Source organism: Gopherus evgoodei, chromosome 11 (assembly GCF_007399415.2).
Source record: "Gopherus evgoodei ecotype Sinaloan lineage chromosome 11, rGopEvg1_v1.p, whole genome shotgun sequence".
NCBI lineage: Eukaryota > Metazoa > Chordata > Testudines > Testudinidae > Gopherus > Gopherus evgoodei.
The window spans coordinates 46,750,217-46,776,382 of record NC_044332.1 but is presented as its reverse complement, the minus strand read 5'-3'; the positions used below and the strand labels follow the sequence as shown (position 1 = coordinate 46,776,382).

The window sequence follows — 26,166 nt, the reverse complement described above, 5'->3', positions numbered from 1 at the left end:
GCATGGGCAATCATAAATTTTTGAGTTCTTGACTTTGCAACCTACAGTTCTTTAATGGAGTATTTTTTAAGTAATTTCCTAGTTTTAAAGGAAGGAGGTAAAAACAAATTCCATTATTTACACCTGTCACATCCACCCCTCATGTTGCATCAACAGCAGAGTTTGAACTTTCAGTACTTCAACACAGACTATTACAATTTGACCTATAGACTAATTACATTAGTTAATGGTAGGAGAATACTTATGCCAGACAATGAAGGGCTGCTGACAGTATGTGATAGATCTGGGAGATGGCCCAACTGTCTCCTCTTTCACACTGGAGAGAGGTGATTGTCCCTACATTGGGGAGATGGATTCCTGGGATCTCTTGCTGAATCCAGGGATGTTGTCATGGAGGGGCTGGAGCTCTGTCTGGCTCTTTCCTCACTGCCACTACAGCTACTCCCACGTATTCCGAGTATAATTTGCTACTGCTGCTGCATTGGCTCCAGTGGTGGGTGGCTCTTTCAAATATTCACATTCGATTATTATTTTGACATGCTGCCAAAAAATGTTGGGGAATGCAAGTGGCAGAAAGGAAATAGTGATTTTTAGTATTTATAACTCAGCTAGACTTGAACTGAATTTTGTGGGACTTCTCTAACCCAAGGACTTTCGCCAGGCAAATTTCAAAGGCCTGCTGTAAACAACATAAGTGATTGAGTTCCTGGAAAAATGGTCACACAAATTTTTATATTGGAAACTAGTAAGTAACTGAAATATTACACACACACAAAAATTGTTAAAGAAACATTAAGAACACTGTCCATTCTGAACCTTGAATGAGGCACTGGTTCTGTGGAAAAAAAAAATGCGATCATGAAAAGACTGAATCACAATCAGACTTAGCCAAATTCATTTTTTTAAAATAATTTCAATGAATAATTATATAAACATTTTTTCAATTTTTATCTATTTAAATATTCACGGTTGTGTGAAATTATGGAGGAGGTCAAGCAATAGTTATTTAACGACAGCAGATGTTAAGATTCAAAAAGTTAGCTTTATAACCATTAAAATACAAACTGTCAAAATATATACAAAACAGAATATCCTTAAAGTCTAATAAATTCTCAAGCAGCATTTTTCTTACTTTGCCTATCCATAAATTTCAATTATTGATGGAAATATTTTTTCATTGTTTTTTGTGTGCATGGTGAAATTGACATTTACTGATAAAAACTGAATCGTTCCAAGCATAATCATAATACATACACACAAGAGGGCTGATTAAGATTGCTCTGTCTTTAATTATGGCATTTCCTAACTTTTCAGTACTAACATTTTACAATCTTAATAATATTCTTTTAGTGTAATTTTGTCTGTGTAATTTCGTGAGTTTTAAAAAAGGCAAACTAATGCCCGCTCCCCCCAAATTCCATCATATGGCTTCACATTAACACCCATATAGGTCATCCACAAGGCTGAAACTTTAGATCCTTGCCACTTGAGCTAAACAATAGAAAGAGTAGGTTGTCATCCACTATGTGGACCAGCACTGCAAGGCAATGAGACACTTTGCCAGGGGTTTTTCAGGTACTTGCTGGGAGTCATGACTCTTAGGCTTCCTTCCAGGCTCTGGAGGAGAGCATGCTCTAGTGAGAATGGACTCCTGTGCTTCTTTTCCTCAAACTTTACCCCTGGGAAAAGACCTGCAGCTTTACTGGGTGATCCTCATAAAAGGAGGAGCAGGAAATGGAGAGGAGGGGCTGCAATTCCTGCTAGAGGTTGGGAGCTACTGTTGGGATTTTTTTCCTCTGTGTAACTTATTTTAAAAAATCTCCTTCCTCTGATGCATCAGGGATGGCCACAACTGGAGATGGGACCGTAGGCAGGAAAGGTAAGGATTCGGAGGTGGTACAGAGCATTCTCTCAGGTGCTTGGCTGGCTGTTTCTTGCTAACTGATTGCTGTTATGTGGGTTCAGGAAGGAATTTCCCTCCAGGTCAGATTGGCAGTGACCTTGGACTTTTTTCCTTCCACTGCAGTGTCGATAGGTTTCACTTGCCTAAGATTAGCTGCTTACTCATTTTCCTGTCATCCTGTGGGGATTAGGCACTGGTACATCTCAGTTACTCCTATTCTCTGCCCATGGCACATAAGTCTAGTCTCCTGTGGGCTGTAATATTTTCATCTAATTTCAGTTGTTGGGTTTAGTACTGGGTGGTGCGGGTGACCTGTGATAGACAAGAGGTTAAGGATCTGATGGTCTCTATAGGCCTTAAACTCTATGACACTCCCACTCTCCCCTCCATTTAGCCTCTCAGGATCTCTTCCAATCTATGTATCTTACATGGGCAGGAAAACTGTGCTAATGACCTTCTGTTGGTTTAAAAAATTTGCACTACAGCAAAAATCTTCAAAAGTACACACATCTAGTGCTTTGTGTCTTTTCTTTCATCATGATCCATTTTCTATTTCTCTTTCCCTTATTCACAGTATTTTGCTTTCATTTCACTTTGGCCATTTCCTTTTTGTCAATTTTCCCTTTTCCTCATGAGATTCTAAAGCTCTTCATTCTCCCTTTCCCACATATTTTCAGTTTTCATGACATCTTTCCTTGAGAAACTTGTAAATGTATACATTGTTTTTTCTCTCCCTGCAAACTTTTTCTCTATTGTGCAATTTCATCTATTGATTCAGGTGCATAATCCCCAAGAAAGAAAAAAAATCAAAAAGCAAAGACCAAACTATCTGACTACTTTCATTATGCAAGACTGCTCAATCAATCATTATGCCCACAAATGTCATCAAATACATTCTCAAAGGTTTATAGGAGAGTGATGCTATTCTTTTAGTAAGTGTAGATGGTCACTGGCACATACACACAGTATATCGAAAGCAACTAAAAGTAAATTAAACACCCAGAATGAAGTGTAAGTGTAGCTATTGTAAGAAAAGGCTAGATTCTGCCACCCTTACCTTAAGTAGTATCTTTTCCCAATGAGACTATTGGAGGAAAGATGGAAGAATCTGGCTCACAGCAGTGATGTTTACAATTCTGTACCTCCTTTAATTAGAACATCTCACAGCAGTTTACAAACCTTTAGCCTAAAGGCACTCTTCCTTGGTAAGGGTAAATGGATCTCTTTTTCATGGCATATTGTAGGATATCTGCTGGCATCTGAGTGAATTGTGAGAATAGAAGTCAATCACCTATTATTTCCTTCACCATATCCCAGAACTCAGCTGGTCCCCATTCCTTTCCAAACACCTCACAACCGTAAGCACAGAGGAATGCATCAGTTCATTATTGTGACAAGAAAGCAGATCCTGTTATACTGGACAGAATTCTCACTGACTGATCCAGAAGTGCTGACTGAATGAACTTGGAGGTGGAAGGAGTCGCCTGAGGAGAACTCCATGTTTTGAAGCTGTTTAGACATTTGTGTTTGATCTATTTTCAGAGCAGTTGCACTCAGTACAAGAAGAGCTGAATCATTATAAGACCTGGGACAATCAGCAGTGGCTGCTGAATGTCAGGACCTGAAAGGCCACATTCCTGAGTGGTGTGCCAAGTTTGCCCAACTTACCTTGCCATAACACTAGAGTGAGACCTGCTTTCAGAGCTGAGAAGTGATGGCAATGGAAATAAGAAAGCTTGCCATCCCAGATTGCTCCAGGTCAATAGGGCAGGGTCCCAGTTGAGTGTAGGGAAATCCACAGCGGGGAGCAGTTGTGGGATTTGCACAATTAAGTGTATCCTTTTGCATAGGCTGGGGAAGTGCACAGGAGTAAGGAATTACATTGGCACAACTAGTGTATGTAGACCAGGCCTTATGCCTATTTTGCACAGATAGTGATTATGCATGTATAGAGCTGTGGAGATTAGGCCAAGAGTATTTGATGTGTAAAATATAGGTATACTTGTAAGGGTTCAAAGTGTTTACAAACATTAAAGGGACACCTTAAATCAAGTCAATTAAAAAAAGAGGTTAAATAGTCTCAGTTGCTAACCAAGTCCCTGAATCCCCAGTCAGTTTGTATGGTTGTAGAAACACATCCATGTTTTTGAAAAATATTTTTCCTCTTCCTCATTAGCGGCTGAAATGCCAGCGTAAACAGCAGGGGCCTCTGACTAAGTACAAAGTGCTGTCACATGCAAAAATTAAACAAATTCAGAAGCATAATATTTTGTTTTCTCTCATGGCTTCAGTAACGATTCATATTTGAAATAAACAGGAGGGAAAACATTTCCAGCCCAACCTTTGATTTTGAAATTGCGGGTTTTAGGCCCCAGAGCTCAAAGTGCATCTCCGCACGAGAGGGCAACAGCTCTCCCGCCTTGTTTAAATGTACCAATCAAAAAGCCACTGCTGCTGCTGTGACCCACCTTACACATCCCCCAGCGCAGCCGGGTTCTGACATTAGCGCAGTGGCTCAGCAGCGGCCCGTGCTCCGGCCCCAGTTTCACCCAGTTACTGTCTGCACACAACCACGGCGAGAGAAATTCCCCGCGAGTCAGTCAGCCCGTCCGCCCCTCCCCCACACGTCTCCTTTCGCTCGCTCCCTGCCGCCAGCCCCGCACAAACTGGAGGGAGGGGAGTTGGGCCCCGCCCTCACGGCAGAGGGGGCGGGGTGCCCGCCAGCCAATGGCAGGACGCGGAGGCCCAGGCTTCTCCGAGCTTCCGCGATCGGGCGGGGTGAGTCGGCGGCGCAGCAGCAGGTTCCCGGCCTGTGTACTGTGACGGCAGCGGCTCGGTCCGTGTCTCGGCCATGGCCTACCCGGGGTTCGGAGCGGTGAGTGGCTGCCACCAGGGGGCCCGGCTCGGGCCCCCGCGGCCTGAACAAAGCCCCGATGTCGCCCCGTGCGGGCTCCGCGGGGGGCGGGCCGATGTGAGGCCCTGCCGCCTGGAGGCCCCTGCGCTTCCGCACGGGGACAAAGGCCCGAGCCTGGGCTGGGCCCTCCCAGCCACCGGAGGCCTGCAGGACCAGCAGCTCCTCGGGGCTGCTGTGCGGTTGGGGGGCGCAGCAGGCGTGGGAGGGAGCGATCGCTCGAGCCGTCACGGGCAGGCCCCGCCCCGGCGGCCGGGCGTGGCAGGCTCCCAATGGGCCCGGGGGCCGCCTACGTGGGGGCGCCCAGGGGGCTCTCGTCATCCGTTCGTGCAGTTCCCGGTAGTGAGCAGCCGCGGCGGGTAGGCCCGGGCAGGTGCGGCCCCGGGCCTCTTGCGACGCCCCTAGTAGTGGCACAGGAAGCCTGGCAGGCTGATTGCCAGAGCAGCAGCTCGCACCGCACCCACTCGTGGCGTGGAGCACGCGGGGGGGGGGGTCAATCGAATTAAATCGGTGCTCGAGGGCTGGCCGGGGGCCCTGGTGTGAAACACAGACCACTTGGCTGTTTCAGAACAAGCAGAGCCAGTTTCAGGGAGCAGCTGTCGGAGAAGGAGAACTGGGATTGCGGCGCCTCTAACCTTTGCGTCACTGCTCTTTACGTGCGGTATAAATTATCCTGGGAAGCAGTTAGGACTTCCGTTTCTCGTGGCCATCGCCACGGCCTGCTCTGGCACGGAGCTCCTCTCTGGCGGTCCTAGTTGGGCTTGGGCTGGGATAATCATGGACCCTGAACTGTCCTCACAAACCACCACCGGAGAGTGGTGATGTTGCAACAGGAGGCACACCCAGTTACAAAATGGCCCTGTACAAATATGGAGCCACTTCTGTGAGTTTGTAGTGTGCTCAGTAGTTTTTCCCGTGGTGTGTACTATAAACCTGTGATGCCTTTCCCCCTACTGAGACCACACCTTGCTCAGCCCCCACTTCTCAGCCTGGTGCAGTACCATTCCCCATTCTTGAGATGGGACAGGAGCAGCTGGAAGTGGGGCAAGGCAGGCTCCTGCCTGTAGCTCTGGTGCAGGAGCTGTCCACTCATGCTTGGTTCCGCAACCCCTCTGGTATGATGAGTGAGTAGGACCAAGAATGAATGAGTGGCATTGTGGCATGATGCATGGGAGTCACAGCACCAATCACTTAATTTTGGCCTTGCCATCCCTGTGTTACAACAGAGGATCAGCAGAACTAAACCTAAGTAGGCAGTGGAGCGGCTATGCCTGCTCCTCCTTGCCACTGTAGTGGTGTGCACTATGCGTAATGTGTACAGCTGCAGGCACCACTGTAAGGCATCTCTCACTTCATAGCACTGGTCACTTGTAGCTAACTAGCATCCAGTCCTCAATAATACAATTTCTTCTTTTAGGTAAGAGACACTGTTCTTTTATTTATAACTGTGGCACAACAGAAGGAAACTAAACAGAGTGCCTTGACCTACTAAAATGTTCTCAGCCAATCTAATTAAGCAAATACAAAGTTTGATCAGTGAGGATTCATAGCCCAGATATTTACCAACTTTGAAGACAGGCGGTCTGTGGAGACTTCCATGTTGCTCTTCTGAGATTGTCCTTCAGTAATTCTTTAACCATAAAACAAGTCTCAGCTGCACAGATTGGCTCAGGTGTACTTAGGTGCTCAGCTGTCTTCTTTCAGCTTTACTTAGTCAAGAGTAGCCAAATGGGTCTCATCTTCCACTAGAGCATTTGTCCCCTCAGACCATTTCTGCTTCCTTAAAGCTACATTGAAAAATACTCATTTTTAATACTGGAACACAGGTAATACTATAACTATGAGAGCTACTTCTTGGAATTCTGAAGGGTAGGGTACCCTTACTGCTTTCTTTGGATCTGATACTACTTTTGAAATACTATACAGAGGATGCATTCTTTGGGGCCATTCTAAGCTGCCTTTTAAAAAAGTATCCAATATTGACAGCTGCCTCTGCAGAGTCTTCTGTTTTTATGTTAGAGCTTTCTGTTGAAGCATCAATGTGCAGAGGTGGTTTCATTCCCTTCTCGGTGGGGCTGTGGTTCAGCTTCCAGTTCTGTCTCCTGTCTCTCACCCACTAGTTGCCTTGGCACTGGCATTTGTGTCTGATCTGGTGCTGAATTATTTTGGAAAATCCTTTCAGTTTCTATTGATGAGCAAAAGGCAATTCGCATATTCATTATATTTTTCCTCCCACTCTTTAATAAGTCAGAGTCAGGAAAAAAAACCCTCAAATTTTGAAGGTTATCCTTATGGTACTGTTAAAAATAAGTGCTTACTGGAGGATGAGGTCATCTGCTATATACAAATAAAAATCACTTCTAAGCATTATTTTAGTAGTTGAAGCTCCACCCTTTTCAACATCACAGTACAGTTTCTCTGCTCAACCTGTCAAGACTGCTGAAACGGTCTGTATGACTGATTTAAATAACTAAACAGTTTAGCACAGGAGTGAAGAATATAATATTTAATGGAAACTACAGGTAGGATTAGATAGTTAAAATTTATCCAAACTGGAATTAGTTACTAAATTCTGCAAAAAGTGTCCATATTCTGTTTTATACCTCCATTTAAAAGAGAACTACTAACAACTGCCATTTCTCTTCAGAAAATAATTTAATTTCTCATATAACATTTCTTTGGTAGTGCAATTTATCCTTTTGCAATCATGTAGTAAAATATTAGTTTTAGAACTATTCTGAAAACTCTGAATTAGAAAGTCTTGTGTGATCACAGCATACATGTAACTTATTTAAAAAAGGGGGGGGAGGGCTGGAATAATGTGCCAGTGTTTGGATATATGACTGATGAATTTGAAGTGGTATAGTTATTTGAATTAGATTGTGTAATGGGCATTTAAATAAAAGTGCGTCATTTAAATAAAAGTGCTGACTCTGTTTGTAAGTGGAAGTCTGTTACTAAGATTGAGCTGGTAAGACACTGAAATATTTTTCTTTTTCACAAAAGTATGGAGCTTACAGTGGTCAGATGCCAGGAATGCAAATGACAGTGGGACAGCCAATGCCAGGAGCAGTACCAAATATGCCTCATGGAGGATACTCTGGATATTCTGCATATTCTGGTACTTATTCTGCTGCTGCTGACCCCATGTGGACTTACTTCGCTGCTATTGCTGGACAGGTACAGTAGTATATGCAATGTAATTAAGTAAGACTTGTGAGTTGACCTAGCAAAGTCTGCGTTTTCTGTGAAAGAAGAACACTTAGCTTGCTCAGTACAATATTATTAAAGCTCTCAAGAATTCTCTCACCAGGTAAAATTGGATTGTGTTTAGCAATAATGGCAACTGAAACTGGCATTTAAGTTTGATGTCCCCTCTCCTCAGTTAATTGAACAGTGTTTGTGGCTAGTGGTATAAAGCCTAATGTCCGTGGTGAGCTGTAAACAAGCTTTCATTCTTCAGTAATACTTTCTTAACCTGAAGAACAAACTTTAGTTTTACATGCTTGAAATATAGTCATCTTCAAAAAACCAGTGATTGCCTAAAAGAAGAACCAATTACTGTGTCCCCCATCCCCCAAAATAATAATAATAAGAGCCTGTTAAACCTTTGCAGACTTGGTGGTCTTATTACTCTATTGATAAAGATAGGGCTACCTAAATTCTGATAAGTATTCCATATTCATGTTTTCACTGCCTCCTGAAGTGAAGATGATGGTCTCCCTCAATCTCTCTCTTTCTCCCTCTCCAGGGCACTTTTATAGTATTGTACCACAGTTTTGTATGCAGATAGTAAAGGGAAACACTAAAATCCTGTTCAAGTGGCGTCTGAGACCAGACCAGGATTCTTATTAAACTAATTTTGATGCTTTCATACAGAACAAAGCAGAAAGGGAGACAGTGCAATAACATGGTGTCTAAAAGTAGAATCCCAAGGGACGTGGGTCTTTTAAATGGATGCTGCCTGAATTGTATTAAAGTGTTTCTTTTAACCTGAGGTCCTAAATCTGATATTTAAGTTCTTCAGTCATATATTACTATCCAAACAGTATCTCTCATTGATACAAGACTGCATAGTATGTTTTAGTAAGATAGTGATGGAGGGTAGACAAAGCTAGTCCAGTTCTTTTAACTAGCTTATTGTGCCAGCATGCTATTGAATGGCTTTGAAGAGCTATATAGTATAAAATAAGGGTATTAAACACTGAGAATAATGTATACATAGCTATTGTATTGGATGGGGGTGAAAATAGATACCATGTCCCAGTCTGCATTATGTTTCTGTAATGGGAATGGCGGCAGCAACAGCACAACATGTTATCAAGTGATGTAAAGAATAAGAACCAGGAAGTTTCTGCAGTGTGATCTGGGGGAAAAATGTAGGGGGGACAAGAGGGGGCTGACAAGGATTCACAGAGGGCATGTGCATGGCCCCACAGGTTACTGTTCTCTAGATGGTTTGGGATTTGTGCTGCCAACATGCACATTCCTAAGAACGTGGATCTGCAGAAGCAATGTATTTGAAGATCTCCAGTTCCAGGTGAGTAATCTCCTCTTCTAGATTACAGGAGCTGCTTTTTTTTGTTTTCCTTCTGGCATAAGTCACACAGTCATTACAGATTGAGGCTGTGAACCTCAAACTGTCTATTGACTTCTGCTTTAAGATGCATTGTGCTGCCTTGACTCTGCTTGCCTAATCATCTTTTATCCTTTATTTCTTTTTTGGTGCAGAACACCACTTTTTTCTGTTTTTGTGATGAGTCATATCCTGCCTTTGTCCCTACTAACTTGTGGAAGCAGGAGCAGAAGGATACACTGTAAAATAGCTGCAGCGGTTAGAGCAACACAGATATTTTTAATGCATTCCTGAGCAAAGGGTCCAAATTATATTAACACTGCAATGTAGCCGTGTGTGATCCCTGAGCAATACTTGATCACTGTTTGTTGATTTTCTTCCTTCTCAAACATGCTTAAGACATGATATATTCTAAGAGGATAAAATGTATCCAGAAGGCATTAGCAAAGGCATATTAAGACTTCATAATTAAATTGCCTTAACTAGGACACTCTTGACTTCCTTTGCAAAAACATTCAGTCTCAGTGATTACAGGCCAGAAGTACCCACACATTTACCTCTGAATTGCAAACCTGTCTGAACTGTTTGACTGGTTGGGGCATGCAACATAAATTGGTGCTGCTAGGAACAATAAACTAAAACTCACTCTCTGTCTGGTCATTGGATTAGTACTAGGACTGATATGATCTGGTATAACCAGGGTAGATTGATTTAATTCAGCAAGCAGGAAACCTTGATTTACATAAAAGATAATCTTGTTTTGCAATTGTGCTTTTTATGGTTATCTTCCTAAAGAAATTTTTGATTCTCATTGGTTGGTAGCCATTAAAACATGTTGATTTGCAATTAAATATAGCCATTACACTAAATTTGATATTCTTTTGCTGACCAGGAGGATTTAAACGATTATGTAGCTTAACATACATTCAGATTCCCAACTTTTACACTTTTATGTTAAAAATGGTGAATGATGTATTTCTTATTTACTAGTGATGTGTCCAGCTGTGTTTGGATGGAAATTGGAATTCAGTTATAATGTGCAAAAATATGTAAAATTGTTTGACTAGTTTAGTAAAACTAAACCTTAAATGTGCTGGATACATAAGGGAAAAACTTTATCAAAACATTTTGCATTTAAAACTAGGAAGTATTATCCTTGGTGAATTGAAGTGATTGGTTTTGGTCAACATGTCCTTCAAGATTTTAGAACTACAGTAGAACCTCAGAGTTACAAACTGACCAGTCAGTGACACACCTCATTTGGAACTGGAAGTGTGCAGTCAGGCAGTAGCAGAGACCAAAAATCAAATACAGTACAGTATTGTGTTAAATGTGAACTACAGGGGAGGAAAGGAAAAACAACCTTTTTTTCTTCTGCATAGTAAAGTTTTAAAGCTGTATTAAGTTAGCATTCAGTTCTAAACTTGAACAACCATAATATTTTTTTTCAGAGTTATGAACAACGTCCATTCCTGAGATGCTTGTAACTCTGAGGTTCTACTGTAGTAGAACTCGTCCTCACACCTAGTTTTTATTCATAGATTGGAAGAGGAAAATAAGCTTGATTGCTTTTTCAACTCCTAATTGGTTTCTTAACTTTGAATGAACTAGTCATTGAACTGAAGTAGTTGAATAAGCTAAAATGAAGAAAATATTCTCGGTGGAGACAACTGGTGTCAAAAGCTGAGTTTGTTCAAATGTTAAATCGTTGGAGGTGTTAAGCTAGTGACATTCATCAGATCAGTGGTTAGTTTGACTGTTTTTAAAACTTCATAATTTAATTGAAATGATTAATAACTTACAGTTATTAATGTAAGTTGTCATAATTTTAAATACACTTTTTAAAAAAAATCTGCATTTAAAAAAATTTGTGTTTTTTTTTTTCCTTTTAAACCGCTCTGGATATTGCTCAGAAAGGCCTGTTCCATTTCGTTCTCCTGGAATTATTAGCAGTTTTGCTCAGGCATAGGGAACCATACCTACACAGATCTAAGTGCAGGATTGGGGCCTAAATGCATAGCTTGTGACTTTTTAATAGCCTTTATATAGAGATGATAGTTTTGCCACTTACTTCTGTGAGAGCAAGATTCAAGCCATAGCATGTCTTCAGCAGGAGTGTCAGTAACATGAGTTAGGATTCTATCAGTTTCACACTGTTCCAGAGGCATGAAACATGCAGCTGAGACATGATTCAAGGCAGAGGCCCAAAAATGTGGGGGAGAATGTGATGAGGCATAAACAGAGTAAGAGAAGCACCTGCATCTGACTCCTCAGTGAGTAATGGTGGTGGTGGTGAAGGGAAGAAAAGAAAAAGTTTAAAAAAAAATTTGAATATTACCTTGTGCTTTTGTCTTCTCCCCTAAAAGTGGAGAAATAGAAAGAGAGGGACTGAATATTCCCCTCTTCTATTAAGGCTCTTACACAGTGTCATTGTAAGATAAGCACCTTCTACACAAAATAAATGCACAGAACCTAAAGAGTGGGGGAGAAAAGGTCATTGCTTAATTTTAGAGTGGATATTGTGTGTTTTTTTTCAGTTGCCAGTTTAGTTATGCAGTTAATTGGACTGGCAGCTGAGAAAAACTCAGAATTAAAACTCTACCATTCCCAAAATTGTGGGTTTCCCTTTATCCTGATACTCATATGAAATTGAACTAGGCAAAGGAAATCTTTGTCCAAAGCTCAAATTATTTCAAACTTTTAGTGTAAAATATTTATTTTTCTATCTTTCAGGTATGTCTCCATAAATAACTTTTGCTAAAGATCATTTCTTGTTTTGTCAGTCAAGCTCATTGGTAGGATTAGTGTCCTCCAGCATGTTAGAGTAAATTCAGAGCTAGATTAAATCAAGACTTTGGTTTATAGGCATAAAAGTCAAGCTTGCATCATGCATGCCTCAGAGGAGACGAAGATCACACTTGGTCAAAGACACAGTTTCACTTAGTCCCTAAACAGCATGGACAAACTCCAAAATAGAGAGGTTGATGGATGAGTGGTGTTGGAGCCTGGTTGAGCTACGTGCAAGCCACGTGCTTGCCTCCTGATAGCATGCTTTATTAAGAAATCCTGAATAACTCCTAGCTAAGTTTGCAGGAGCCATTCCATTCCCTATGTTTTCACATTCTAATTTTCTCAAATGTGTTTCAGCTGAAGTGGTTCCTGGTTAGTATCAGCCTAAAGTGAGGTCTCCAGTTTCATGACTATTGGATGAGCAGGTGTTGAGCTATGGAACTCAACAGATTTAGCATGTTCCTATTGTTTGTTCAGAAATAGCTTGGTTCATTCACTGTTGTCTACCAAAGAATAGTGAGAAAACTTTGTAGCTTCAGTGTGCAAACCTGCATTGTCTTTGCTTTCAAAATCAATTCTATTCTATATTTATCTTCAGGAAATTTACATCTATAAGTAAAAGATTACAGTTAACAAAGAGGTCCTCTGTTGGCCACTTTTTTCCATATCTCTGTTCTAAGTGCACTACGCTTTGTGATATGACAAACCTTGAAACATATCTTGGTCTCTCTTCCTTGCATGCATGTGTATTTGTGTAACTATGTAACAAAAGCCCTTATTTTAAGACATGTGGGTAAGGGGCTGAGTTAGTTTTTGTGAGCTCCTTTTGGAATCTTAACTGAGCACTTGCTGACTTTTAGAGGGGTTTTTCCTTTTATTTTATTTTTTTAAAATTCTCAAGTATAATACTATAGTAAACTTAGTTTTTTGTAGGGGGAATACACATTCACTCCTGAAGTACGAGGCACATAACCACAATCTGTCATCTACCATGTAGCAAGACCAGTGGGGTGATGGAAGCGCTGGCCTTGACTCTCAAAGAACTGAGCAGGTAGAAATTCAGAAAAATGGGGATTGAATTGCGTTTTGGGGGGAGGGCAAAAGTGGAAAATTGTATTTCTGACTTTCATTGTACTAATGATATGACTAGTAAATGAGATTCAGAAATATAATATTCATCTCAATAAAACTAAGCTATTCAGTTCCCTTCTTTTTCTTCACCTTTCTTTTTTTGTGTGAGCTTACCCATTGAAAAATATCCTTTTTCCCATTTGAGGATAAAGGCTCCATACTGTGGAGTTTCTTGCAACTTAATAGAGCTAATCACTTTTACTTTAGATCCTGCCAGTGGTGATCCTCAGTCAGGCAGATGTGAATTGATCAAGAGCATGTGTTTGTGTGTAGTCTACACAGTGTTACTAGCCCCTGCTGTAATACAGTGGTGGGTGAAATTCAGTCCTGCATGGAGAGCTGCAAATAGAACACTTCTTTCTTTTCCTACTCCCTTCAAGATGACAATGTCACCTCTGCTCCTGCATGAAATCCAATGATATAAGCAGGAACAAGATGAATCTTATCAGGATGGGCTAATTTTGCTTTGTTTCTGGGGAGTTTCTCTGAATGTGCTATCCTCATGGCTTTACCCTTAAGGCAGTATAAAGAATGGCAGGGCAAGGGACAAGAAAAATGGGTTTTACAATATTTTCTCTCAGATTTAACTTCTATCTATTCATGGGACAAGCTCACCAAAAATTGGTTCTTCCTATTTTACAGCTCATGTTTAATTTTATTTGTTTTATAAAACCAAATTTTAGCATTTTAGTGTAAGATACAGTTGCAGTAAAATAATTTGACTTACATGCTGGATTTCCTTATTTGATTGTTTATGTTGGCCAATCATAATATCCTAGAACTGTAACATGGCTCTTCCAAAAGTTACTCAGAGTGTATGCCTAAGTACAGTGAAAAGTGCTGCTTCTCCTTTCATGGAGATGTCATTCCACCTGATACAAGATCTCACTGTGTCAGCCATTTATACTTACTAACTAGCCACAAAACATAGCTTGCTGCCATACGTTTCTAGTTCCAAGACAGAGTGGAAGCCCGGCTGATTAGATCTTTCTACAAAGCTGTCAGTGAAGCCTGGACAATCTTGTTTAAAGTCCTTTGTCTTGTGTTTTGTTTTTTTCCCAAGGAAGATGATTTTCCTGTTACACTCACTCGCTTCTTGAGAGGTTGGTTTTTGGAGACTCCTTTTTATAGGATCAAATGTGGAGGTTTTGAGAGCTTGTGTTACCTTTTGGTCTTAGGTGTTCAGAGAGCTGATCTGTACATGTCTATGTGAGATGTTGAGCTTTCAGATTCACCTTTTTATGTTGCTCTTATCTGCATCGTTCTACAGTACTGGCAGTGAAATAAGCAAGCTTTTGGGTTATTTTAATATCCTTCTTTTGAAGTTGTCAAGGTTTTTTTCCCCCAACTTTGAACTTTAGCGTCCAGAAAGTGGGAACCTGCATGGACCCTTCTAAGCTTAATTTCTAGCTTAGATCTGATAACTCTGCCACCAGCCAAAATATAGTGTTTGGCACACTTTCTGTTCCCCCAAAACCTTCCCTGGGGAACCCAAGACCCAAACCCCTTGGGTCTTAAAACAAGGAGAAATAAACCATCCACCCTCCTTTCACCCTCCCAGACTTTCCCCTCCCTGGGTTACCCTGAGAGGCTACACTGATCCAAACTCCTTGGATCTTAAAACAGAGAGGAATTTAACCTTTCCCCCTTTCCTTTCCCCCCACCAATCCCTGGTGAGTTCAGACCCAATCCCCTGGGGTCTTAAAACAAGGGAAACAAAAATCAATCAGGTTCTTAAAAAAGAGAGCTTTTAATTAAAGAAAGAAAAAGTAAAAATTATCTCTGTTAAATCAGGATGGTAAATACTTACAGGGTATTCAGATTCATATAGACTAGAGGGACTCTTCCCTCTCCTCCTCCCGCCCCCCCCCGGCCTGAGATTCAAAGTATAGCAAACAGAGATAAAAATCCTTCCAGCAAAATACACATTTACAAGTTAAGAAAACAAATATAAGACTAATCTGCCTTCCTGGCTAGTACTTACTATCTTGAAACATGAGAGACTGATTCAGAAAGATTGGAGAGTCTGGCTGCACTGGTCCCTCTTTTTCCCAAGAGTGAACAACGAACAAAAAAAATGCACAAAGAAAGACTTCCCTCCACCAAGATTTGAAAGTATCTTGTCCCCCCATTGGTCCTCTGGTCAGGTGTCAGCCAGGTTCACTGAGCTTCTTAACCCTTTACAGGTAAAAGAGACATTAACCCTTAACTATCTGTTTATGACAGAAGTGCTCTGTGGAGATGCTGAGGGAACAGAGCAGAGGAACATGAGGGAACAGAGACACAGTGATACTTGGCTGACAGAAAAAGCACATCTAGTATAGTCACATGTCCTGTATGTTCAACAGTCAGTCATCAGACAGCATCATATCCCTCTTTATTGCTTTTCAACCTGAAGGATTCTAAAGCACTGTGCAGCATGATTGACTATATTGATTCTGGAATAACTTGATCCATTACTAAAATGCAGCTATCACCACCTTCAGTGTGGAACATGGCAGCTTTTTTTTTTTTTTTTTTTTCAGTTTGAAGACTTAGTATTCTTCTAAAAAGAGAGACATCTGCAAGCTGTTTAAAACTGCACAGCAACACTGTACAATAGCCTAGCACAGTAAGTGAGGAATGTGTATCCAACTGAACTATAGAAGGATTTAGGTAGTTAAAATATAACTAGACAAATTGAAACTTAGCCAGACCACTAGGAATAACATCTCTGCTCTTAATAGCATCATAGGTTCTTTGAGCACAAAATGGTCAAAATGTCAGTTTTATTGTATACATCAACCAAAGGAACAGCAGCAAAACTACAGGGGACCCCGACACATAATGGGAGATGTGATGGGCAAAAGAAAAGGACCTTTTTAATAATTTGTTTCAAAATGGAGGCTCTGATACTCTAGAAAGCTCTCATTAAAGTCATGAACAAAATAGAAATAAGTGCAGAAAACATCTTAACCAGTTATTTGATAGAATTGTCGGCAACTTTATATGAAAATTCTATACTGCGTATAAGAAGATGTCTGTAACTTAACTACTGCAGAAGGCTCATTTTAAATAGGTATTTGCTGCTAAGATAGGATTCATTTAATTACTGTTGCTAAGATAGAAGGATTCCATGTAATTGCTATAAGCAAGGAATTCTATTTGACTTTTAGTGCTGCAGATTCTTGATTTAGATGAGGCACCATTCTGTAGTAGTGTTTTTAATTTAAGTATTAAATATCTTTACATAGTTATAATGAACTAATTAATTTGTCTTCAGTTAGTTTATTCTCTGGCACTTCATTTTTGCATGAATTTGTATTGATAAGTGTCCATGACCACAAACCTATGCACTCTGTTCTACAGGATGGTGAAGTGGATGCAGAGGAACTACAGAGATGCTTAACACAGTCTGGAATCAGTGGGACCTATTCTCGTAAGACCTTGAATGTTGCTACTGTACACTTTCTTTTTTTAATCTGTGGATTGTAGTTTGGAATTTCTGTTCTTCAAGGAGCATTCCCTCTCTCCCATGTGTACCTCTTTCATTTCCTTCCTTATCACAGATTTCCTGGGTGCTGACGTGGCCTTTCTATGCACCTTAAATAAATGGCATAGCCCTGCTAATGCCAGTCCTGAAGATCAGCATTTGTGCTAGTTCATCTGTACAGTGTTTCAAGTACACTTTATTTCGGCTTTCCCCCTTACACAACAGAATATAAAAACAGTTGCAACCACAGGGTCTGGGCTCTGGTGGGTGCTCATCTCCTCCCAAGACATGTACCATGCTTTTTGTAATCCCTTTGAATGAGATGGCATATGGTTAGAGACCAGGTAGGGTCTTGAGTTCAACACATTCCAAAACTCTTATTCAGAATGCAAAATAGTATCTTATTTTGTTATAAGGATTTAATAAAACTCCTTGAATCAAAATAAACTCTCTTTGCTTTATAGGTTATGATTTTAATACCAAATCTTACGGTTCTTAAGGTATTACTGTGTGTTTGACACACACACAGCCTAGTAGTAGAGCAAGCTCTCCTACGCTGGCCTGCCAAATGTGCCTTCACCTTGAAATACTGAGTTGAGATGGTAACTTGATTTCCATGCCTGTCTAATCCTTGTTCTGCCTGCTGATACTGAATTAAGACTCTCCATTAAGAACAGGAGTTGGGTCATCAGTTCCTGGCTCAGTAGATGCTAAAAAGCAATCTAATGTCCTGCATTTTATCCACATCTAACCTATGGCCTAAATAACTAGTAATGGAGAAGCAAATATCTCCATGTCATTTTAGGCATCTCCTTCTTGATTTTGTTTTTCCTGGTGAGCTTTCAAAATCTCTTGCAAAAGCAAATTAATTCATGTGTGGACTATTGACACTGAAATATCACTGGTTACTAGAAATTACAGCAGTAAAATTAAACTAGTTTTGAATCAATCTTTGACTATTTTTCAGCATTCAGCTTGGAAACCTGCAGAATTATGATCTCCCTGATGGATGTATCCTTGGGAAAATCTAGACTATACTGTAATCTTAATGTCATCTTAAACCAATTAATAATCCTGAGAAGAAACTAGAATTCTGACATTTTAAATTAATATGTTTTAGAACACTGTCTTTGGGCTCCATTAATTTTTAATGTTGTGTTAGTGTTGTCAGGGTGGTTAGAAGTCAAACTGCCTTATGTGACTTGAAAGTATATGTAATTTAATAATTTGGTTTGTCCTATTAAGTTATTTTTGTTAACAAAACTACGTCAGAGAGATTATACAGGAAAAATGGGATTTAATGAATTCAAAGAACTCTGGGCAGCTCTTAATGCTTGGAAGCAAAATTTCATGATGATTGATCAAGACCGAAGTGGAACCGTGGAACTTCATGAATTGGGTCAAGTCATTGCAGCTATGGGTAAGATAGCATCTGAAAAACTTCTGCAACCTTCTGTTTGTTCTATTTATTGCAATATATATTACTACTTTAATTATAAGGATGCAGCATGTAGAATATGGAAGGTTGCAGTGGATTGTGTTGCTACTTATTGGGTCAAAGTATAGGGCTTGCCAGCAGTGTTGTACGGGTACCATGCTTTGTTTCTGGAACTCCAAACTATCAACTAAGTATTCCTTTCTTCCTGGCTGGCCCCAAAATACTGTCAATAAGCTTCATAGGGAGCTGTATCTAGCTATCTCCAGATGGAAAGATTGGTCATCTGGACGCACATCCTTGAAGATTGGGAGGAGACAAGAAATCCCTCTTAAAATAAATGCCGTGTTCAGCACTGAAGACAGTGTTAATTTTCACAAGTGTTTAGATGCAGCACTTCTTGGTATTGGCATACACAGGGCTAATACATCAATTTGGGGTACAGGAGGGAAAGGAAGACTTTCAGTATATTCTGCTGCTGAAGGAGTCATGGGCGCATGTCTTCCCAATGAGAAAAAATATGTTCTGGAGGCACAGCATTTCAGCTGAGTATAAAGATACACAAAGAAACTGATGAACCTAGACCATCTTCTAGGGCAGATGTACACAAACCTGTGTGCTTTCCCTTTGGTGGCAGGTCACTAAAGATTAGTGACTAAAAGTTGCTCTTCATCTGTAATACCCCATTGTAAAAGAGTTATACAAATCTTTATCATAGCTGCTGCTAGCCAACAACAGTAAATCAGGAACCAGTACCAGACACTGCAGTGACATAAACAGGCTTTTGTTAAACTGCATTTCTGGAACGCTGGTATATAGCCAGCCTGTTCCATTTCCCTCTGGGCACGTCTAGACTGGGCACGTATCGGCGGGTAGCAGTCGATTTCTTGGGGATCGATATATCGCGCCTCATCTAGACATGATATATTGATCCCCGAACGCGCTCCCATCGACTCCATAACTCCACCAGTGCGAACAGCGGTAGCGGAGTCGACGGGGGAGCCGCGGACGTCGATCCTGCGCCAGGAGGACGAGAGGTAAATCGATCTAAGATACTTCGACTTCAGCTATGCTATTCATGTACCTGAAGTTGCGTATCTTAGATCGATTTCCCACCCACCCCCCAACGTTGACCAGCCCTCTGAGTGGGAGAGGCTAATGCTCTTGTGGATCAAAGTGCTCCAGGTGTTTGGAGCAGTAGTTACTTTGTGCATGGGATATTACATACACAGTCTATCCTTAAGTCTCTGGGCTGCAACTGTTAGCAGCTGCTGCTAAGTTAATTATTGAATAGAGGCAGAGGGTGGAAGTTAGTAGCTTCATAGTTACTCTCTTGAGTCATGTTAGGTAGACTTTGATTCCACCACTAGGGAGTATGATTGATTGCAGCTCAGCCACTCTAATAATACTAGTGCAGAGTGTGTTCCAAATAAAGCAGTTGGGAGGTGAACTGGCAAACAGGCAGTAGATGCTAAACATCCTTTTGCTGGGCCTTGTTAGAAATGTCCACAAGCCAGCCTCTGGCCACTTTTGCTAAAACCATGCAAAAAAGTCAAGGGTGACCTGATTACACAGACTAGGATCTCTGTTTAATATGTTTATTTACTTAATCTCTGCTTTTAAGTGAAAGATTTAAATGTCTTGAGTGTTCCTGATAATGTCTGAAGTTGTACTTTCAGATGAATTTCAGGATGGGGACACACTGTATAATGGAACTGTTCTAATGTTGGAAAATTTGGACTTTTTTACTGCTGTATATGAATACTTCTTCACTGTGCCCTATAAACAGCACTGAGTGCAATACAGGATGTGTAGTAATTATTATTTCAGTAGTCATACTTCCCAAAGATTATCCAGCAAACTGTTGCAAAACTGACAACATTACAGTCTATCACTTCCTATTTTTTGGTCTTTTAGGTTACAGATTAAGCCCTCAAACACTAACTGCTATTGTAAAACGTTATAGCAAGAATGGCAAAATCTTTTTTGATGACTATGTGGCTTGCTGTGTGAAATTACGGGCATTGACAGGTATGTATGGGGGTTTGTATTTTTTTTTAAAATAGAAATGCAGTCCAGAGTGTGTTATGTTCTAATTTTTCCTCATCTAAAAATTGTAATCGCAGTGTAAAGATTATTCTTCAAGTTCTTAAATCTCTTACAATTCTAAAATTACATTTTAAAAGTTTATTTTGTACATAATTGTCTTCAGTGTTTTGAGTAATAGTTGTTCAATATTCAGGATACCTAGAAAGTAATTTTGCTTTTTTACGTAAATTTAGATAGAATGTGGAAGGAAAGAAGTATGAAATGTTAAATTGGTTCAAAAATGACAAATTTGCCTTGAAAAAAACAAGAAATGTTTGACAAAGTAATGCTGACAACCAAACTTACATTTAGTGTCTACATTAAATATTTTGGAGTTTTGCAAATCCAAATTTACTTATTTTTTATTTTCTCAGATTTCTTTAGAAGACGAGACAACATGCAACAGGGATATGTGAATTTTGTATATGATGATGTAAGTATCTCTAGATTAAAATACTCAAAATTTGTCAGGACTATATGAAAATGTTTTTGTTGCAAATGACTGACTGGAGCTACATGTTTAAATTTGATTTTAAAATCCTATCTTCCATTATGCTTTGTCTTCTCAGAAATGTTTTTTATAATAAACTCTTTTGGTTGCATTCATGTTAACTTTCCTGTACCTTCTCCTCCAGAGAATGACTAAAAACATCCCTCCTGTAAAGCATCCACCCTGTAATGGCCACTTTGTAATCTAAAGCCTTAATCCTTCAAAGATTTAAGCACAGGATGAACTCAGTAGGACTACTCACATGCTTAAAGATAAGCACATGCATAAGTCTTTACAGAGCTGAGGGCTTAATATGTTTTGCATAGTTTATTCATGGGCTGTGGGCAGTAATTACTACTGAGAGTATGCCCATTGAGTTCATTGGACTAGTATCCGGTAGGAAGTGTTTGCAGGATCAGACTCTTAGATTGTAACAGTCATCTGTTACCTATATGGCACTGACTAAGTATCATAAGCATACATGACATTATATAATGTATGTTATTAATATACAAGTTTAGCAATTTGAAAGTCTTTAATGCTGAAAATTAAAAACAAAACAAATCTCTCTACATTTTATTCCTTTCTAATTCTGTGAACACTTCTAAGCATTTGTTCATCCAGTAGACAAGTCCCATTGTGTTCCCACAGTTTCTTCTAGGCATTCATTGTTCTTCATTGCTCCCCCTCCCTCCCCCCAGCCAAAAAAAAAATTCTGAGAAAACCAAGACGGACAATTCCTGAACTCTTTAGATGACCTGATTATTTGTAGTCTTCCAACTGTTTTCATTTCCCAATGTGCTGGTGTGCTGAATGTTAGCTACCTTGATTTTTCTCCCCCCCCCCCCCCCTTCTAGTTTTTGCAGTGTACTATGGCAATCTGAGTGGAAAGCTGCTGAAGGATATAGACTCCGACCTGTGAAGTCTTCTGCTGAGAAGAAATTAACTGAACCTGCTGTGAACTGAAGCTGTAGCAGACTTCCCCCATCTTTCTGCCTGTTAAGACATCCACTTTGAATAAATTTGATTTTAGTGCACAGTTGAGAGCAATAATTTTTTTTCATTTTTAGTTATTTTTCAGAAGCATACTCTTTATATTTACGTGCATAATTCCAGACAAGTACCCTATTGTTATGCACTCAAGCTTGAAGACTAAACAAACTTTTTGCTTGTAACGGTTGCAAGCATAGACCATTTCATTTTTATATGTATTTAGACTGCATACATGAGCAGAATATCAGACATCCTGTTTTTTAATCTTATCTAATATAGATATTTCATGTGACCATCAAAGTGGTAGTACGTTGTTTCAGATGGCATACTCCTGAGGAATTCTAGTTGATTGGTGATACTAGGTCAATATTCCACCAGAAACAACTTAAAACGAGTTGTTAGGTAAAACTCTCCAGACTCATTGCAATAGATTTTTTCTGAGGCAGACTGTTACAAATTGTTCTTCTATTTGGTTTATTTATGAATTGGACTGTGCTTGTTGAGTAATAGTTGAGACCCTCTCTGCTAATCAACATGCAGAAAGCCAAAAAAAAAAAAAAAAAAAAAAGATCTTCAAGGGACTATTGTGAGTCTTCATAGAGTTCACTTTCCTTTCAGTTTAAAAGCTTTCAAGTCACCTATTCTGTAAAAATTGACTCCCAGTAGACCCTCAAGTTGGTGAACCTATTCCATTTTGAGATCAAAAAAATTCCCTTAGGAAAATAACCCAGTGAACAGAAGTGTGTGACTTAAGGGATTACTCAAGCAGGTCCTTATTTGGCTAGGATATTTCAGCAGTGCTTCTAACAGAGAAGTAATGAGTGGGTCACAACTATGATCAACTCTACATCTCATCAAACTTCGGTTGTTTTTGTTCAATCCAAAATTTTGTAATCCACAGCCATTCTAGGTTCTGAATCCTTCAACAACAAATCTTAGCAGGGTTTAAATTTGAAGTTATGCTCATGTCATGCTTGAAGTGGAGACTTACTGTGATGCATTGAGAGTGCTCTGTGGTTGAGAATTTATGGAAATATTTTTCTCATGACAAACAAGACACTTTTGGTCTTGTAGTTCTGTTGTGTGCGCGCGTGTATACATTTTGCCAATGAGCAGTGTCGTATGTAATTCTGTGCTTCTTACACCTATTCCCATAGTGTCACAAGTATACTACTAAACATAACAATTTAAGAATGATTTTGCTGAATATTTTTGATACTGAAATGTATTCAACCTTTTTGGATCCCTCTTAATTGTATTTGCATTATAGTAACTATTGGAAGTAAATTTTCAGATCTGTAACAAACTAAATATTTGCATATCCTGCTGTTCAAGACTGAAATAAGTAAACATTTTTTTGTGCAGGTTTAGACCTATTGCCAATAAGTTTTCATGTTGTAAAGATACTGAATATACTCATTTGTGTACACGTACTTTTATTTGTAAACAGTGAACAATTTTCCAAGTCATCTTTGAGATTTTTAAAAGAAATAAGCATTCAAATAGCTTTCCATACATTTGTTATACAAAAACCTGTTATGTTACAGGAGATGCTATGGTTTATAAATGATGCATTTCATCTAGTTTAAAGAGTCTGTGCCAAATATTTTTTAAAAAAATCCAGCTTTGCAATTCTATATATTAAAGTGGAATCATAGTACATTTTAAATGACATGGGAGGCAAATCCATTCTAGGGGAAATCTTAATTTAGTCCATCTAACTTTCATTACAAAGAGCATAGCCACACTGTGTTCATTAATGATCCAAAAACATCGTAAATGGGCATTGAAAAGGCAAGTAGCACATGCTTTCGTAAGAATAATATAATTCCATCTACTACTCCCACATAGCTCTACAGTGAGGAAAGCAACTTCTCCATAGTGTTTTTCATGCAATTACAGGGTGCAGGATGTGCTCCTATTGAACAGTAGCAGTAAAATGTATTGTCATGATCACGTATGATTCCACAGTGGATTTTTATTTCTGTATGTTCTCTTTTCCCTTATTAAACTAAAATATTTACAGACTATTTTTCTCATAGCTTTCTTTTTCTAAGCATAACTTTTTCAAAAAAATCAGTATGCACTAAATAGGCATAGTTGATTAGTAGATCCTAGAGGGTCAAATGCAACACATGCATACACACAAATCTAAAGAAACTGTTAGTTTTTGCTAATGAAATTTGTGTATATAAAGGAAATGCAAAATCACTGTGATCATGGGCCAGGGAACATCTTACACAGTCTTATAGGTCAGCAAGAAACTGCATTTTAAGTATTCATACTTCTGGAAAGTCCCTAAGTGTAGCATGTCTGCATTTCTTGTTTGTTTATGTCTCAGTAAATCTGGATCACTTTTGTTTAGTTTGCAAGCAAAAAAGGGAATTTTCTCTGACTCCCCACAACTTCCACCTGGCATCAGAAAGCGAGGCTGGGTTCTTTCCTATTGTGCATAGTCACAAAGATTCAGTGTGGATTAAATAGGCCAAATTCTGCCTTCAATTACATCTGCACAACTTTTTTTTTTTAAGGGGGGTTTGCTTGGTGGTAAATGAGAAGAATTTAACTCTGGCAGTGAAATTTTAGTTAATTGTGTTGCTGCATGAGAAATGGTACATTGCTCAAAGCTGTTTTGTTTGCAGTGCTACTGTGTAAAGAGTAACAGAAATGGGAGTAACATACATAAATGTGATAGACAAACCTGCTTCCAGTGATAATGAAGTGGCCATCTTTTGTATACAGAAGTCACTGTTCATAGCAGACTACCTCTTCGCTCAGTGTATACAGCAAACTCACTTTACTCTGCTCTCACTGATGAGACAAAATTTAAATCAGTCAAAGGGTATCCTTGTGAGTGAATAAAGACCAGCCCAATGTTTTCTGCTTTTCAAAATGCTAGTTATGAGTCGGCCAAATTCTTTTGTTGTTAGACCAGTGTAAAGTCAATCTAAATCTTGTGTTTACACCAATGTAAAGGCACTGTTTTGGTAACTTCATCCACTTATAGAATTACTCTAGATTTACCATAGTGTATGTCAGAGCTGAGTCTGGTTTTACTTTAGCATTTTTCATATAAGCAAGATCTCATTCTGTAACAATTTCCAATTCCACTGACTATACGGCCAGAATTGTCAGCAGGGCTTGGCTTAGCAACCACTATGTGGGGCCAGATTTTCAAAAAAGCTCAGCATATTGGATGTTGAGCTCTTGAAAATCTGACCATCCCTGGCTCAGTGGGAGCGGCTGATTTTAGCGTGGGCTGAGCAATCTTCAATATAAAGCACTTAGAGCTGTTTAACCAATTGGACAATTTGCTATTCTAGTTTAAACTTTGTGGCTAGGTCTGCTTTGTGCTGACATTACTTCTGCAAAAGATTAGGGAGCAAAACATTCCTAATAATAATGGGCCACTGATCTCTTACTGTGAGGTCTAAGGCATCTCTTGTAGAAATTCTGGATAAGATTGGAACCTCCCTATTTTCATGCAAGGTGGGGTGAATGCTACACTAATGGAGCCGATCTGCTAGGATCCCTCTCTGTGCATTTGTAGGTGAGAAATCAACCCCAGCAGTGATTTCCTAGCTGCCACACACTGCAGGTGGGAGCATACTTCTCAGATTCAAGAAACAGATGCACTACATCTGCTCAAGCTAACATGCTAAAAAGAGCAGGTAGCATGGGTAACAGCTTGGGGTAGCTGCCTGAGTAGGTACCCATGGGGTCTGGGTGGGTTTGTACTCAAGTGGCTACACTGCTATTTTTAGCATGTTAGCTCAAGCAGAGGTAACATGTCTGTCAATTTGAGCCAGCAGGCACACGCCTATCTGCAGTGTAGACGTACCCAAAGTGAAGTTGGATTAAAGGGCAAATCACTCTTGGGGTGGCAGCGTGATGTTTCTGTTGTGCTAATTCAGGACATTGTAAACATATATCAGAAGTGGTACACCACAATGTCCGGCTTTGGAACTTCATTCACTGACTACCCTACTTAGCTAAAGCATTTTATATTATTATTTCTGTTTTCCCGTAATGCAGTCTAGAAGGGATCACTTAACATCTCATTAGTGCCCAGAGAACACTACCAGCCAAATGCTCTATGCTAGTAATATACTGGATGAGGTCACCTCTGATCAGTCTTCAAATTCTGCCTCCATATGAAAGGGCAGATTGGGTGATTTATCAGTTTGTGACAATCACCTTTTCTCCACCTGTTGGATAAATATCCTTACTGTAAATACTGATAGCTGAGGCTCACACAAACCTTTATTCTGAAGAGCAATTCTTTGCCTTTGGCTTGCGACACATGCCAGCTCTTTTCAAAAACTTTCATAGGAGAAGATGTCCCTAGTTCCCTTTGGAGGTTCTTACTCATATTTA

The 26,166-nt window shown here is 39.8% G+C and overlaps 1 protein-coding gene and 1 long non-coding RNA gene across 2 annotated transcripts; one reads left to right on the top strand and one right to left on the bottom strand.

The window, feature by feature from the left end:
* Positions 1-711: 711 nt before the first annotated feature.
* Positions 712-4,571, bottom strand: LOC115659522. Its single transcript, XR_004002575.1, has 3 exons — positions 4,372-4,571; positions 2,961-3,162; positions 712-835 (listed from the first exon to the last, which is right to left on the bottom strand). It is a non-coding gene; the product is annotated as an uncharacterized LOC115659522 (long non-coding RNA).
* A 101-nt stretch (positions 4,572-4,672) lies between these two features.
* On the top strand, positions 4,673-23,817 carry GCA (grancalcin). The gene is made up of 8 exons (XM_030579763.1): positions 4,673-4,778; positions 7,821-7,994; positions 16,660-16,729; positions 17,751-17,794; positions 18,056-18,203; positions 20,136-20,249; positions 20,681-20,739; positions 21,654-23,817. The coding sequence occupies exons 1-8, from the start codon at positions 4,755-4,757 to the stop codon at positions 21,678-21,680; spliced, it is 660 nt and encodes a 219-aa protein (XP_030435623.1). The 5' UTR covers positions 4,673-4,754; the 3' UTR covers positions 21,681-23,817.
* The last annotated feature ends 2,349 nt before the right edge of the window (positions 23,818-26,166 follow it).